The sequence below is a fragment of the Juglans microcarpa x Juglans regia genome, chromosome 8D (genome assembly GCF_004785595.1).
Source record: "Juglans microcarpa x Juglans regia isolate MS1-56 chromosome 8D, Jm3101_v1.0, whole genome shotgun sequence".
In the NCBI taxonomy this organism is placed as follows: Eukaryota; Viridiplantae; Streptophyta; class Magnoliopsida; order Fagales; family Juglandaceae; genus Juglans; species Juglans microcarpa x Juglans regia.
In genome coordinates, this window is record NC_054608.1 from 20,113,876 (window position 1) to 20,129,729 (window position 15,854).

A 15,854-nucleotide genomic window follows, 5' to 3' on the forward strand; every position below is an offset into this window, starting at 1 on the left:
ATTTAATTGATGTGGGTGAGGTGTGGAGTCAATTTGAACTAAGAACCCCTGTTCTAATATCATGTTACATCTCCATTTGGCCAAAAAATTTAACTGATGGGAAGAAGTGAGTTTACTTATATAATTTATATTTGAACACTCCTCTTTCAAATTTAGTAGACAATTTTTTTTCAAACTATAAGCTTTTAAAATTATTTAGATTCAAATCTTCTAAATGGTTATTGAAGTTTCACAGCGTGGCGTGTTAGTTGTCCCAGGAAAATCTGTTATAAATAGACAAATAACCTGTCTTTTCTATTACTAATTAATTTCTAGGTCTGTAGTACCCCATATATAGCTAATTTATTAGTTAATGTGAATTGTTCAATCCTCTGTCTATAGTGAACATACCCCCGACAGGTGGACTCCACCTACTTGGTGGGCTTAAATATTGGTAAATGATTTAATGTTAGCAAGCTTATGTTATTGTTATGCCAGGAGGAAGAAATTCCTCATGGGTTGCTCCTCAGTTGATTAGTGTTGTAGATTAGTAGCAGTTGAAAAGTGACAAATTCCCTACTTCGGTCAACTCTTACAAAAGCCATGAATTAACTCACTTTGAGCCATATAGGTTGAAGGTGCTTATGTCCAGCCAAAATTTAAGCTGAATCTCGTGGGGCTTCTTTCTGCTAAAATTATAATAAGAAAGGTCAGTCAAGTAGATAATCCAAATTTAAAGGTCTTGTAAGAGCGTATTAAGGACTTCTAAAAGGACTTTTGAACCATTATGATACATGACTTTTTTTTAAGTTTTTCCTTTAGGAACTATATTAAACTTATAGCTGAGGGTCTTTTGTTGTGACCATGCAGGTTTCTGGAAAAGTAGAGCTTGAGAAAGTGCTCAAGGAGCTATTCAGTGATGCTAAAGTTCTTGATTCACATCGCATGGCTATAGAACAAGCAAACCATTCTCTTTCCAGGGGTGTCGTTGCCAATGTCTGGAACCTACTGAATTTGCATGTTTTCAAACGGGCTCTCTATTAGAAAGTAAGAAAAGACCTGCATGTTTTCAAATCTGAGATGTTATTGTCTGAGATGTTAATATTGTCTGTTTCTGAGATGTGCAGATTTATTTCTATTTTTTTCCTTAGTTAATATTGTTTGTTTCCAATAGTTGTTCCAAAGCATGGGAAAATTCATATTTAAGTTTAAATATGGAAGCAAAGAGAAGTTCATATTCCATGAAAGCATGTAGACAACCTCTTTTATTTGTTTTATCTTTTTCTGTAGATGTATTTTTTTTTAAGTGGTTTTATTTCTTTGATTTCTATTTTGTTTGTCTTCTACATACAAATCAGAGTGGATTAATTTTTTTTTGAAGTTGGTGTAGACCCGATTTCCTGTGCTGTATAGATCTTAACAGATCTTCATATGTTTGAAGAGAAGATGTTCTAATCTGCAGATTTATTTCTTTTTTTTTCTTCTATTGTGAGTCTGTACATAAATGATTGAATGTTGATTCTGTTGCTTTTTTTCCCTATTCATCGCAACACATCTTCACATATTAGATTCGTTATTATTTCAAATTTCAAATCTGAGATGTTATTGTTGTGGAAATCAGAAGATGATGTGATTTTTCAAAATAGTGTTATTTGTTCTTTGGAAATCAGAAGATGTGAATATTGCAACACAAACTTCCCAAAAAGATCGGATGATTCAACTTGGTGCAGATATAGATCAACTCAAGCAACGGTATAAAAAAATTCAATATTCTATCAATAACTCAGGCAGAAAAGTACGCAACATGCAGAATTATGTATTAAGCTATGGTTCATATATGATGTGTATCACTTTATTTTGGAAACTTGTATCAAACAGAGTAGACATTAGGCATGTATGGTATTTTATTTTGTAAACTTGTATCAAATTTTGTTTTTGTTTCTATGCATTAAATTATTTATTAATCAAATTTTCTTGTAAAAATCATACTATTTTTGTAAAAAATTTGTTTGACCGAACTAGGCAAACGTCCCTTGGACGTTTTATTACTACTAGTATATATAAATATATATATATATAAATATATATAAAATTGAAACCCCTTAATTCAATTAAGGGGTTTCAAATGAAATTTTCAATTTAGAGGTTTCAATCCGAAACCCTAAATTGTGTTGGCTTTGCACTTTGCCTTATTTTTTCATGTGTGGTGTATTATTATGATTTTCTTATGTCGTGTGTTGATTGATTTTATAATTTTTTATTATGTTGTGGAATCAGGAATGTCTTCTCAAAGGGATTTCACTGATAGCTCTCCTATCCCTAGCAATACCCATGCCCCTACCAGTACCCCTGCCCCAGCACCTAACCCTATTCAAATCCCAGGGAGTGGAAATACACCTTGCCCTGCCCCTAAGTCCACACAAAGCAAGAAACATGTTTCCGTAGTTTGGTCTCATTTTATCAAACTAGAGGGTGGTGACCCCAATAACCCCCAAGCTAAATGTAATTATTGTGGAAAAATATATGGATGTCATTATAGAAAATATGATACATCCCAGTTAAAGGTCTATCCAGAAAAACAGTGCAAGAAGAGTCCAATATTAATTTCCTTACTGGAGAACAGTCAATCTAGACTATAAATTGGACTAAAAAAAATGGCGGATGAGAGTAGTGGGGGTTCCAACGTTGAAGGGGTATACAAAGTATAATGCTGATGAGTGTAGAAGTTAGTTCGTATGGTTATCATAGATGAGCTACCTTTTCAGTTTGTGGATGAGAGAGGGTTCCAAGAATTTGTCCAAGAATTGGAACCTAGATTTATGCTTCCTTCTCGCTACACTGTGGCAAAGTATATTAAAAAGATGTACTGGAAAGATAAAGATGTGTTGAGATGCCAATTGGCGGGTTTGGTAGTTTGCCTCACTACCGATACTTGGACTTCTGTCCAAAATTTTAATTATATGTCTTTGACTATTTATTTCATTGATTCTAATTGGATTCTTCATAAAAAGATTATTAAGTTTTGTTAAATAACTGATCACAAAGGTGAGACGATTGGGAAGGCCTTAGAGGCCTCAATAAAGGAGTGGGGGTTGGCACGGGTTTTGACAGTTTCGGTTGACAATGCCTCGTCTAATGACGTCGCCATGGGATATCTGAAGACTTATCTTAGAGAGACAAATAAGACATTCTTGGGTGGTAAATATTTGCATGTTAGATGTTCTTCACATATCTTGAATCTAATTGTGACTGAAGGGTTGACAGATGTCAATGACTCGGTTGCAGGAGTTAGACTGGCTGTGAAATTTGTGAGGTCTTCTCCATATAGATTGGAGAAATTCAAGATTGCTGCAAAAGTGTGGGCATAACATCAAAGAATGGTCTTTGTACTGATGTTCCTACCAGATGGAACTCAACTTTCTTGATGTTGGAAGCAACCCAAGAATATAAGGCAGCCTTTCAATTACTGGGTGATGAAGACATTCAATATGTCAAATACTTTGATGAGTACGGGGTTTTAGGAAAGCCTAATGATGATGATTGGGAGGTAGTTGCTACTTTTGTTGATTTTCTCAAGCTTTTTTACGATGTCACGTTGAAGTTATCTGCTTCTTTATACCCTACATTCCATGAATTTTGTCAACAAATATATAGGGTGAAAGAAGAATTAGACGATATGTGTAGGGGTTCCAATATAAGGATGATGGGGATGACATTGACCATGAGGGTCAAATATGACAGGTATTGGGGAGATTTGACTAGACTAAATATTTTGTTATATGTGGCTGTTATTCTTGATCCCCGTTTAAAAATTTCAGGCATGTTATATGGTTTGGGACTTGCGCATGATCAAGCATGGACTAAGACCCTCGCACATAATCCCACACTAGTCTATCAATCTACGAAGGTGGTTTCAGAGTTAGATAATTATTTGTCAAGGGATCTTATTCAAGATGATGATGATTTTGACATATTAGGATGGTGGAAAGCAGCATCAAAGAAATATCCCATCCTCTCTGAGATTGCCCGTTGTATGTTGGCCATCCCAATTAGCACTGTTGCCTCGGAATCTACCTTTAGTACCGGAGGGCGCATATTGGATCATTTCCCTAGTTCATTGTCTCATACAACTGTGGAGGCATTGATATGCACACAGAGTTGGACGATGGGAAAAGATGTTTATGTTCTGGATGTCTTAGATTTTAAAGAGACCGACGAATAGGGTGATGATCAGTCTAGATCTGGACCATCTGGTTATTGTTGTTTTTATCTTATTATTTTGATTTATTTATATTCATTTCAATTTCATCAGTATTAATTTTAGTATTGATTGTTGTAGCAACACCTGAGACGACTCAGAGAATGTCTACCTCTACTGCAATATGAATATGTGCTCAAGGAGAAAAAGACTGCCCATCCGACCGCCCTAAATGTCACAGTCAAAGACCCAAACAGCTCGCCTCTTTTTTTAGATTATTAATTTATTAGAATATTGAAATTTGAATCAGTTGTACGTATTATGTATTTGATTTGTAATTTTGTAATGTTGATACAATTTCCCTTGGACACTTTTTGATTTTGTAATTTTGTAATTGTTTAGACTTTTCATTTTATTTTTGTAATAACTTAGTTATTATTATTATTTTTTAGTTTATTAGGTAGTAGACTTGTAGTAGTACTACTTCATTAGAGTCTTAATTATATAAAATTGTGTGTGTATATATTATTTTTATTCTTGTAACTTTTTTTCTTTTTCGAACTCTTTTTTTTTGTGAAAAAAAAAACAAACTTTTATTTTTATGGGCCCAAAATGGCTCAGAAGCTATTTCTGGGCCATTTTCGGCCCATTTCAGCAGTTTCTGGGCCTTTGGCCCAGTAGGGTGCGGGGGGGTAGATGGAGGACCCCCTCCACCCGCACCCTGTTATCCGGGACGGGGTCCTCAACCCCCGTACTCCGGGGGCGGGGTTGAAAAATACCCCCAGCCCATGCGGGGCGGAGTGGGGTCTACCCCGCCCGTAGGGGGCAGGTAGCACCCCTAAAATATGTACTTAATGAACAATATAGCTATTTTGAATAGTAGAATTTTGTTCCAAAGTGTATTTTGTGATTTCTTAACAAAATAAGATCCTCTACAATTCTGCAGGCACGTTATTGAACCACATTAAATTTGTTTCATGTAAATATTTGTTTAATTCTTCTGGTTACCTTTTGCATTTCTGTCATCCTTTTCACAATAGTTTTTTTTCATTGTTTGTTTCCTTATGCTTTTGTTAATCCTTGAACTTCATCTATAATGTTCATACTACAGTCACACATTCACGATTGACATGCTTTGTTAGCATATCCTAAGTACTTAATCGACCCGAACAAAATTAACCAACCCGAAAATTCCGGGCCAGAATTCGGGACATACCATATAATTTCGAAAACGTTCGGTACCTGATTTCTGATTTCTGCTCTCTCTTAATGCCCAATTTCAATATCTATAAGATAAATTTTGTTTGCAATCTCCGAGTGAGGACTATGTGCACACCCCCGTTTAATGAAACGATGTGTTTCATTAAATGGAAAAATGCATCGTTTCGAGGAAGCACATACCACTGCCAATTCCTTCCCCCTTTTTCAGCGTGAGATTTCATTCTCCCGTACCTCAACGAGATCCATCTGAAAGAGAAAGTGTCTGTTGATTAGTACATGAAAGCCCTTTTTTTTTGCTAAATTTTGTCGGGAAAAGAAAATAATTTAACCAAGATGGTAGCAATGAAAAGAAAAGGATCGATGAGTTGTATGATTTTCCTAACACTAGCTAGCAATTCATGTGGAGAGAATCTACTGAACATTAAAAAAAAATAAAAAGAGGGGGGGAGGGGGGGGGCGAGAAATATAGAGAATGCCGTGGAAACAGTCGAAACTCTATAACCCACCGTGGAGATTTACAACCAAGATGAACGATGGTGGAAGAGGCCAACGGTGGTGAAGGACTATTTTTTTCTCCGCCCTCACTCATACCATAAAAAGGAAAAAATCTATCCGGGAAGACTATTTTTTTCTCCGATTTTGTCTAAAGCCTTTTCTCAAATCTGCGTTTCTATCTAAACTAAGCTCGTCATTGTTTCACTTACCAAAAAAAAATGGTCATTGCTTTTGTGCTCTGCAAAATCGTCCACTGCACATAAACCAAACACCTAAAAGATCTCTCTTTCTACAATCGGGGGAAAAATTTGCATTGATGGAGGGGCATTATTGTAATTGAAAATACTTTTAGGGAAAAAAATATTCAAGCCTGCGTGGGCATTGGGGATTGTACGTAGACGGGACTCAGTAGCATGATCCTTGATGTCAATCCCACAAGTAGTGAGAGTTATACTGCACAACCACTGCTTACTAGAGAGAGTTGCACTGCACATCCTAGGGGTGTTCACCGGATTCCGACTTAGGAAGCCGAGTATACCCAGACCGGAACCTGGGATTGGTCCGGATCAGACCCGGGCTAGAACCCGGGTGAATCCGGGTTGTACCCAGATTTTTTTTTTTTTTAGTAAAAGCCTTTATTTTATTAAAATTTTTTTCTAAGAAGTCAAGTTTTATTTGTGTTCTAAAAGCTCAATTAGCAAAACACAAAAAGTTTTAAACCATAATTATTTTTTATTCAAAAGCCTTTATTTTTTTAAATTTTTTTTTAAAGAAGTCAAGTTGAGACCGATAATGTGTTCTAAATACTAAATGTATAAATTCATTCATGCATGCATCACAATGCAATCCATTACGTATTACATTATTTGATATTTATACATTACATTACAATATATAAAATTACAATATATGAATTGCAAAATCAGTAACATGTCTATCAATGATTTAATCTCTACACCAAATAGCAACTTCAAGTAATTTGACTGAGATCATGCAAAACACACAAAGTTTTGAACAATGATTATATACAAGGATTAAGACAAATTCCACTTAATAAATTAAAGATTAAGATGAGAATGGATTCTTATTTTTTTTTTCCAAATACACCCACACTAACAAATATTTTGTAGAGTTTTCATTCAAATAGATATCCCTAGACAACCACTTCTCTTAGCAAAATTAATAAACAAGAACATAAAACAGAGTAGTACTCAACTATAAAAAAGCTACACATTATCTTTGTCCTCACTCGCTTAACAATATGAATATCAAAATGCTTAATACAATAGTACTTGTGCTAGTACGTACTCAACTTTGTTTCATTGAAGCATGCAACAAAACCTGACGCATGCACATCCACTTTGTTTCATTGAAGCATGCAATTTCAAACCTTTTTTTTCAAGTATTTTTATACAAACTATAGTTCAAATAGTTGGTGCAGTACCATGACTGTGAAGAAATTGTTGCTGATCCCCAAAGTTGGCCTCAAAGTGGATATTTAACAAGAAAAATAAATGCATGAGGTTGAAACTTGTAATAGATATTCACAATTAAATATAGAAACGTGATTAGAGGACTAGCTGCTTCACCAAAGACAATGAATCAGCTTGATGGAAACATGAAGCTTTAAAAAATGTAACCCTTAAATTTTCCTCAAACATTCAAACAGATCTAACCCATAAAAATACTACTCAAACATTCAAACATTCTCATAAGAAAAAAACCCAAAATCAACAAAGAGAGAACAAAACAAAGGGAAGAAAGAAAACATACCCAAACGGAAATGCGTTCTAATCTCTTGGATCGAAAGCTCAAGCACTTCCACTGTTCGACATCGCAGATAGCAGAGAGAGAGAGATAGAGCAACACTTCCACCAAACGGAAATACGTTCTAATCTCTAGGCCATTTTACTAGCAAAATAACAAAAAAAAAAAAAACCCAGATCTATCAAACTAACAGCATATACTATATACCCATGTTTAACAAAATAACAAAAAAAACTCAGATCTAGCACAGAATGTCGTAGCACAGATCTTACCTGAACAAAAGCTACACAAGCCATAGCATTTCATCATCGTCATTCCAAGGTATCTGACGATGCGAGATAGAGAGGGTGAGAAGCGAGAGAGATCGAGGTGAGAATAAACATCAGCAGATAGCATTTTCTTATCGTAATAAAACAGACCCAAATCAGAATAAAACGGACCCAAATTGCAGAGAACAAACCTTGGGTCACAAGGATGAGGCGAGTCGGCAACGACGATGATGGGGTCTCGAGGATGACGGGGTTTCTTCGATCGGCACTGAGGGGGAAGGCTAGGGTTTCTTCGTTCGCACTGAGGGAGGTAGGCTAGGGTTTCTTCGTCAGCATTGAGGGAGGGAGGCTAGCGTTTCTTTGTCAGCATTGAGGGAGGGAGGCTAGGGATTCTTCGGGAGAGAGAGAGAGAGAGAGAGAGAGAGAGAGAGTATCGGAACGACCTAGAGGCAAAGGTCTACAGAGACAGAGATGCGGCGACAGGATCACGATTGCGGCAGCTGGGGACCTTGGGTTTATGCTTCTTCCGCAGTGCAACGAGAGAGAGAGAGCGAGAGACTAGAGAGAGAGAGAAAAGTGAGTGGGGGGGGTAGGGCCAGTCACACGGGGTTTTGTCTAAAAAGACCCGGGTACCGAGTTTAAACCCAGTATCCAGGTCCCTAACTCGTACGTGTTGGTCCAGGTTTTGCAATCCAGATTTTGAATCCGTTTTGATCTGGTTCAGAACCCGGAACCGGAATCCAATTTTCTAGGTTCCTAATTGGGCCGAGAAAAAACCCGGCCCACATAAACAGTACTCATCATTGTTTCAAATCTGGGTTTCAACCAAGCTCGTCATTGTTTCACTTACCAAAAAAAAAATCGTCATTGCTTTTGTGCTCTGCAAAATCGTCCGCTGCACGTAAACCAAACACCAAAAAGATCTTTCTTTCTACAATCGGAGGAAAAATTAGCATTGATGGAAGGGCATTATTGTAATTGAAATACTTTTAGGGACAAAATATTCAAGTCTGCGTGGGCATCGGGGACTGCACGTAGACGGGACTCAATAGCATGGTCCTTGATGTCAATCCCACAAGTAGTGAGAGTTATACTGCTCATCCACTACTTACTAGAGAGAGTTGCACTGCACATCCACTACTCGATCTCCTTAGAAAAGACAAGTCCATGCATCATACCTATCAATTATGGCAACTTCCTTACTCAACAAAATATAATAAAGTCAATCCCACCTTATATTAATATATTAAAAAGGATAAGAGTTGGTAAAATTAAGAAAGAGACTGCGATTTTTATTTTCTTTTGTAATTTTAGCATACCCTCCAAGACCATGATTGTGTTCGTAAAGATCATTACTCACTTGTACTAAAAAAAAGAGAAGAGAAATAATTTATACACGTCTCAGATAAACAAACCTCACGCACGCTTTTATAAAAAAGTAAACCCATTTTGAAAAAGTGTAAAAAAATAAAAAATAAAAATTATTATTTTTTAATGTGACTCACATTTTTACCAAGGATCTGCATGAGACTTTTCTATTTATGACTTGTACCTAATATTATTCGAGAAGATAAGTGATATGAACCATATATATATATATATATATATATAGTACTTCTGGTAATTTGTGGATATATATATATATATTCCTTCCATTAATTTGTTTTTTGGTGGGTGCAAGATTATTTAAATTTACTTCCTCAAATTATATATTCTTTTTATAATTTTGATATGAGCTTATATCAAAAGTATTTTCTAGTCCTCAAATATATACTGCAATTTGTTAACTTAATCTCTACGTTATGATCATATGTATATGAGAAAAGCTTCTGACCGGTTGGGCTTATAACCCACTAAAAACAGTCCACCAATAGTATTTGGACACGTACGCATTTCATCTTTATTTTCGTGTGACCGCACCAAACTCGATTAGAATGACTACTGGCTTTTGGTGTTTCCCTTTCATCTTTATTTTTGTCTGCCGCATCGGATCGCCGCCTGATATTTCCGGGTGCGTCTTCACGGTCTTGTTTCTTGCATTGTCCAATAATGCCTTGCTTTTAAATCCTCGTGGAGGAGAAAGAGAGAGATAGAGGTGCTGGTGCTGACTGTGCAGTATTTGGTGTCTCATGTCTTGCTCTTAAATCCTTGTGGAGGAGAGAGAAAGAGGGAGAGATCAGAGGTTCGATCTTACACGCATGGGGTCGAACTCGGGCAATGAACTCGAGCGGAAGAGATCTGACGGAAGAGATGCTTTTGTCTCGGTGAGATGAATTTGAAAGGGACAGGGCAGTTTTGTGTGATTTGAACGGCAGGGAAGAAGAGAGTGAAAGGGGCAGGGCTGATCTTGTGTGGCTGCGACTATTTTTCTTTTGGTGTAAATTCTGACGTGGCTGATTTTAGTAGGAGGGTTGTTTATTAGAGATAAACGGCCGGACTGCTTAGAAGCGGACCTCTACATATATACCAGCACGTAGGTCATTTTTTATGTTCATCTTAATGTTGAACAATATTTTAACGAAGGCGCGCACAAATTATAACTTGATTTTCAATAAAACCTGGTTATTTACTTATCTGGATGCATGCATGTGCTTAATTGTTCTGTCTTTATGAGTTAGTTGCAGGTATGACGTTCTCTTTAATTCATGAGTTTGAGATATTGTTCAGTGAAAGCAATGTTAATTGTACGATCTTTATTTGGAAACATGACTTCATTCATCTCAAACACCGTCCAATATGCTTTTTAAACTGGAGTCATCTTTTAGAAAAATGTTTGGTTTACAAAAAAATATTATAAAAAGAAATTTGCAAAATGATCATGTGTCTTGATGTTGTACGACGTTAGATTTTAAAACTATTTTTATTATAAAATAAATCTAGCGTCTCACATCAAGTCATGTATATTTTTATAGAATCAATTTATAGATTTCGTAATGAAAAAACATTCTTATAGGTGACATGAAGCGCAATCCAACGTCGTAATTATTTTCAGGCAATTGGAGTAGAGAAAAATAATGGAATGAAATAGAGATTCAACTCATTTAATATATAGATAAAAACATGGGTATATAATGGAAATTAAAGACCTGGACATTATATATAATAGGAAATGTACTTTTAATCACGACTTAATTTATACTTTTTCATAAGGTTATGGAAAAAGGTAGGATCAATTGGCGGCAGCGTGCTCAGAAAAAGTTTGATGTCCAAGGTTGAAGCTGGCTTCGTTTGTTGTGGGTACAAGTCGGATTCAATGACGTTGCGATCATCATCATCATAATCAACACGACGCCTCTTTGAAATTTGACTTCCATGATCCATTGGATTTGCTAAATTTCCAATATCTTCAATGGGTGCGTCCAAATGGACATCAACATTTTCATCATCTTTCACATTCTGTTCATGGTTTTTGTATGACAGATGAACTCCGCAACATTTGAAGGTCACTAAATTTGGATCGCTTTCAAATATAATCCTCAGATCATTGTCTACTGGCTCTACAATCCGTGGTCGTAAGTGCTCGAACCATACATGATCTGAATCCATTTCATTAAATTTTCCTACACATCTGTCACCTATGAGTTTAGTTGATCCTATCATGATGTCAACAGTCAAACGCTCAGTCCCAACGGGTTCAATAACAGCACAAAAAGAAATTCCTATGATGTCATCCAAATTATACCGTGGGGACCCTTTAATATCAAATTCACACCGATGACTACCATTTGAAGTCTCCTTGCAATGGCTGAACCAATCTGGAATCTTATTTCCCGGAAATATCATCTTAGCCTGTTGGATGAATAAATCATTAAATATATATCAACCATATTCAAATACAGAAATCGATTAGCCACACAATACACCAAATGGATATATAAGGAAAAGAGAACTATATATATATATAGGGACTTACTATAGCATTTGGTCAACGTAATCCATTTTAGCCGTGGGAAATGAAATATGTTTGATATTTCTGGTAATCTTTCCAGTGATATGCATCCATTAGCATAAAGCTCTTCTAGATTCGGTGGAAATTCCATAATTTCTTGAAGTTGCTTGCAATCATCCAAATGAAGTCTCCACAATCTAACAAATGTTTTGATGCTTGCTGGAATGCTTACGATATCACTACCTGACAGATCTAATACTTCCAGTTCCAGATTGCGAAAGCAACTAAATGGCCCAAAGAAATTCGATTTTGATAGGCCAGAGTTGATAAGAAACAATTTAAGAGAAGTGGTTGATTTTGTTGGAGGCGGCACTGGGAATAATTCTGCATCCAATGAAGCTTCATTTTCCCAGCTTGTAGACACTACATAAGGTGTGGGTTGTCCATTATGCATCTCTTCCTCCATCCCAAAACTTATAATATTTGGACAATGGTCGAGGCTAATATACTGTAGAGATCTCAACTGATGAAAGCTACTTGGTAGACGCTTAAGGTTTATGGAGCGACTTAGGAGTAAATATGCAAGCCCAGTGAGGTACCCAATAGATGAAGGCAATTCTTCTATTGAGGTGCCCATTAAGTGGACTTCTTGTAAATGTTTCATTTCACATTCTATTTCAGGAAAGTTTTGAAGGCTTGAGCAATCACTAAGATCAAGGAATCTCAGAGATCTCAATTGGAGTCCCCTTGGAAAGCTCTTTAGATTGAAACATCCACCAAGATTCAACTTAACAAGCTTATCAAGCTGGAATCCAACAGAATCATGAACTTCAACTAGATTTTTACAAGAAAGAAGATCTATTTCCTTCAAATTTGGGCAACTTGAAATATCCGACAATTTCGTTAAGAAATCACAATCACGGAAATTCATAATAGTGAGATTCTGTTAAAAGAAAAGAAAATCAAACTAAGTTTAAAGAAAGAAATATTGAAAATATTAACAGTTGTACCTTAAAATATTCCAAGTGTATCTCTTGAATGCGACTACCAGGCATGCGTAGAATAAAGAGTTCGTCTCCACGAAATTCAGATGGCATAGATTGTAAAGGACAGTTAGGCCAATCAAGCACACTTACTGAATTAGGTAGACAATTAGGTTCGCCAGAAAAGTGTGCATTGCGGCATCTAAATAATCTGAGTCTTTTCATATTCTTGAAGGCCTTGGGACTCAAGCGGATGATATCAGCACCTTCAGGAAGATCTACAGCAATTGCTTCAACTCTATATGTTCCCTATATAGGAAGACAATGCATGTTTAAGTGTGCCAACAAGATCAAAAAATAAACTATGCATATATTTATGTACACACACGTATAATATGTCGCAAGTTCCAAATTTGAAACAATGCTTAATTGAAAGAGATTTTGACATGACTTACTATATCTTCCTCTAGTACTTTGCGAACATCTTTATGAAAGAATAATCTGCTACGTGCTCCTGGATTTTTGAGCGATTCTTGTCGAACAACTTCTCTACCCATATCTCGTAACAAGTCATGCATTTGCAATCTTCGATCGGACTTCGAAATAAGACACTTCTCCCTAAGTCTTGGGATCGAAGAGTTTGGGAAAAAACCAAAACTATCTAGTATCTTTATAATGACATCATCAAGCCATTGTCCATTGAAAAAACATGCAATGTCAAGAAAAACATTCTTTTCGTTTTCACTTAATCTATCATAACTTGTTTGAAGTATTTTTTGAATATCTTGGTGAGGGATTTTCTTGTACTCATCCATTGCACTTACCCACTCTTTTTTAGTTCTGCCATATAAATCCGAACCAAGCACGGTTAAAACTAGTGGAAGGCTCCCAGCATAATTTATGATCTGTTCTACAAACTCTCCATAACCGTCAACCGGTTTCTCACTTCTGAAAGCATGCCAACAAAATAGTTGAAAAGCATCATCTTGATTCAATCCCGTCATCTCATATGTTGAATCAACTCCATGAGCAGTCAACAAGTGTTGATCTCTTGTTGTGATGATGATTCTACTTCCTTTACCAAACCAATCACGAGCTGCTGCTAATGTTTTTAATTGATCCAAGTGGTCTACACCATCAAGAATTAGAAGAACTCTTTTAGAGTGAAGCCTACGCTTTATCTTACTGATTCCCGTATCAATATTGTCAACCTTCAAACTTCTACACTCTCCTAAAATGTTAAAAAGAAGTGTCTCTTGTAGTTGGACCAAACGATTCACTTGATTCCAAGTGACGCTATCAATTGGAAGAAAACAACTAGCTTCAAATCGAAAAGCAATCAAATTATAAATTGCTTTGACTAGAGTTGTCTTACCAATTCCCCCAACTCCAAAAATTCCTATCATTCGTATGTCTTTCGTTCCAATGCTTAAAAGCAAACTGACATCTTCTACATGAGGTTTTAATCCAACGGGATGCTCGGCAACATGTAAATATAAATGATCATTTGCCATTCTTGAGATGTCTTGAACGATTTCTTCAATGAATTCTGATTCGTTCCTATTTATATATAATATAAATTAGAAAAAAGGATTAATTAATGAATACAGCTCTTTGCATGAAAACAAGGAACATAATCTAAATAAATTTTTTCCCACAACCAGAAAATAAACTAAAATAAGAAAGACAAGGAACATAAGCAGAGCGTACGAGTTGATCGATCTCTGCATGTACTCTAGTTGGCGATCATAGAAAGGCCAAACAAAAACTTGGATTTTTATATAGTTTCATTCAGGTTGTGATTAGTTCAATTTATTCAGCTTTAATTTCCAATAAACTTATAAAGAAATTAATGTTTTAGTTCCATATTAAAACCCATATATATACAAGATGCAGAGTCACAGACTAGTGATTTATACATATGATAGAATGGGGGGAAATCATGAATGAACAACACAAATTAATTAAGCAATTAGAAATACCCGCCATTTCTGATCAGATGGTATCCAGACAAATTGGCAACTTCTTGAAGGGCTGCCTTCCACAGCTGCAACTTCATGTGATCTACATTCAATTTCTCTGCATGTTTAGCCAATGCTTCCCCAAAACTCTCTTTTTGATTGCGTACATTAGATGGATCTACATGGTAAAACACAGGTAGAAGCCTTTGTTGCTTTGATTTTTTACTTTGATCAAGCATCTTCAATAACTCATCCAAACACCATGTTGATGATGCATAATTTTTTGAAAGTACAATAATGAAAATCCTTGAATCTTCTATGGCTTGGAGGAGTGCAGGTGAAATTTCATCACCTCGTCTAAGCTTTTCCTCATCTAAGTAGGTGAGGATTCCCTTTCGATTCAAAGCAAGGTAGAGATGGGCAGTAAAAGTATTACGGGTATCTTCTCCTCTAAAGCTCAAGAACACATCGTAGCGCCATGGAGAGGTGTCTAAAGAAAAGGATGAACTAGAAGAGATTGTAGATAAGGCCATGGAATAAATTAGTCAGTGTACGTGTGTATGTAATGCCTAATGATCACTCTACTTACTGGATGTAGAGAGTTGGAAATCATCGACTCTCCTTTAAAAGGACAACTCCAGGCCATGCCGCTTTCTCACACCATAGCTATCAGTTAATGGTCTCTTCATGGCAACTTAAGAGAAAGATGCCGTGTTAAGTCAATGCCGCGTTATAATGATAGACTTTATTTGGAAAAAGAGAAACGACATTATTCATAATCACACTTCTCTATCAGTTGAGGAGGCAAACATTCAGATAAAGCGCATCTATGAAGGCTATAAAGAAGCGTGGAAGGAAAAAGTTGATCAACAAAACAAAGAAGAAAAATGATATCCTCTTCCAAACTATCAAAGTTTCTCTTTTGATGCAGCAGTACGTGATCAATTTTCAGTAGTCTCAGCAATTCGAACAAATCACAATGGAGATATTCTGGAAATAATAACGGAAAAGGTACAAACTACTATCCCTTTAATTGCAGAAGCAAAAGCAGCGTTGCCAGCAGCCAATATGGCCTCAACTCAATGCTTTGCG

The 15,854-nt window shown here is 36.2% G+C and overlaps 1 protein-coding gene across 3 annotated transcripts; it reads right to left on the bottom strand.

Annotated features, from left to right (window-relative positions):
- Positions 1-10,931: 10,931 nt before the first annotated feature.
- On the bottom strand, positions 10,932-15,367 carry LOC121243275 (disease resistance protein RUN1-like). 3 transcript variants are annotated; one of them, XM_041141368.1, is made up of 5 exons: positions 14,784-15,367; positions 13,257-14,361; positions 12,829-13,110; positions 11,612-11,718; positions 10,932-11,497 (listed from the first exon to the last, which is right to left on the bottom strand). In XM_041141368.1, exons 1-5 carry the CDS (start codon positions 15,293-15,295, stop codon positions 11,047-11,049), a joined length of 2,457 nt encoding a protein of 818 aa, XP_040997302.1. In that variant the 5' UTR covers positions 15,296-15,367; the 3' UTR covers positions 10,932-11,046. The 3 variants fall into 3 exon arrangements, with proteins under 3 accessions (XP_040997302.1, XP_040997301.1, XP_040997303.1); XM_041141369.1 differs by having other exon boundaries at positions 11,373-11,497; positions 11,652-11,718; XM_041141367.1 differs by having other exon boundaries at positions 10,932-11,718.
- Between the last annotated feature and the right edge of the window lie 487 nt (positions 15,368-15,854).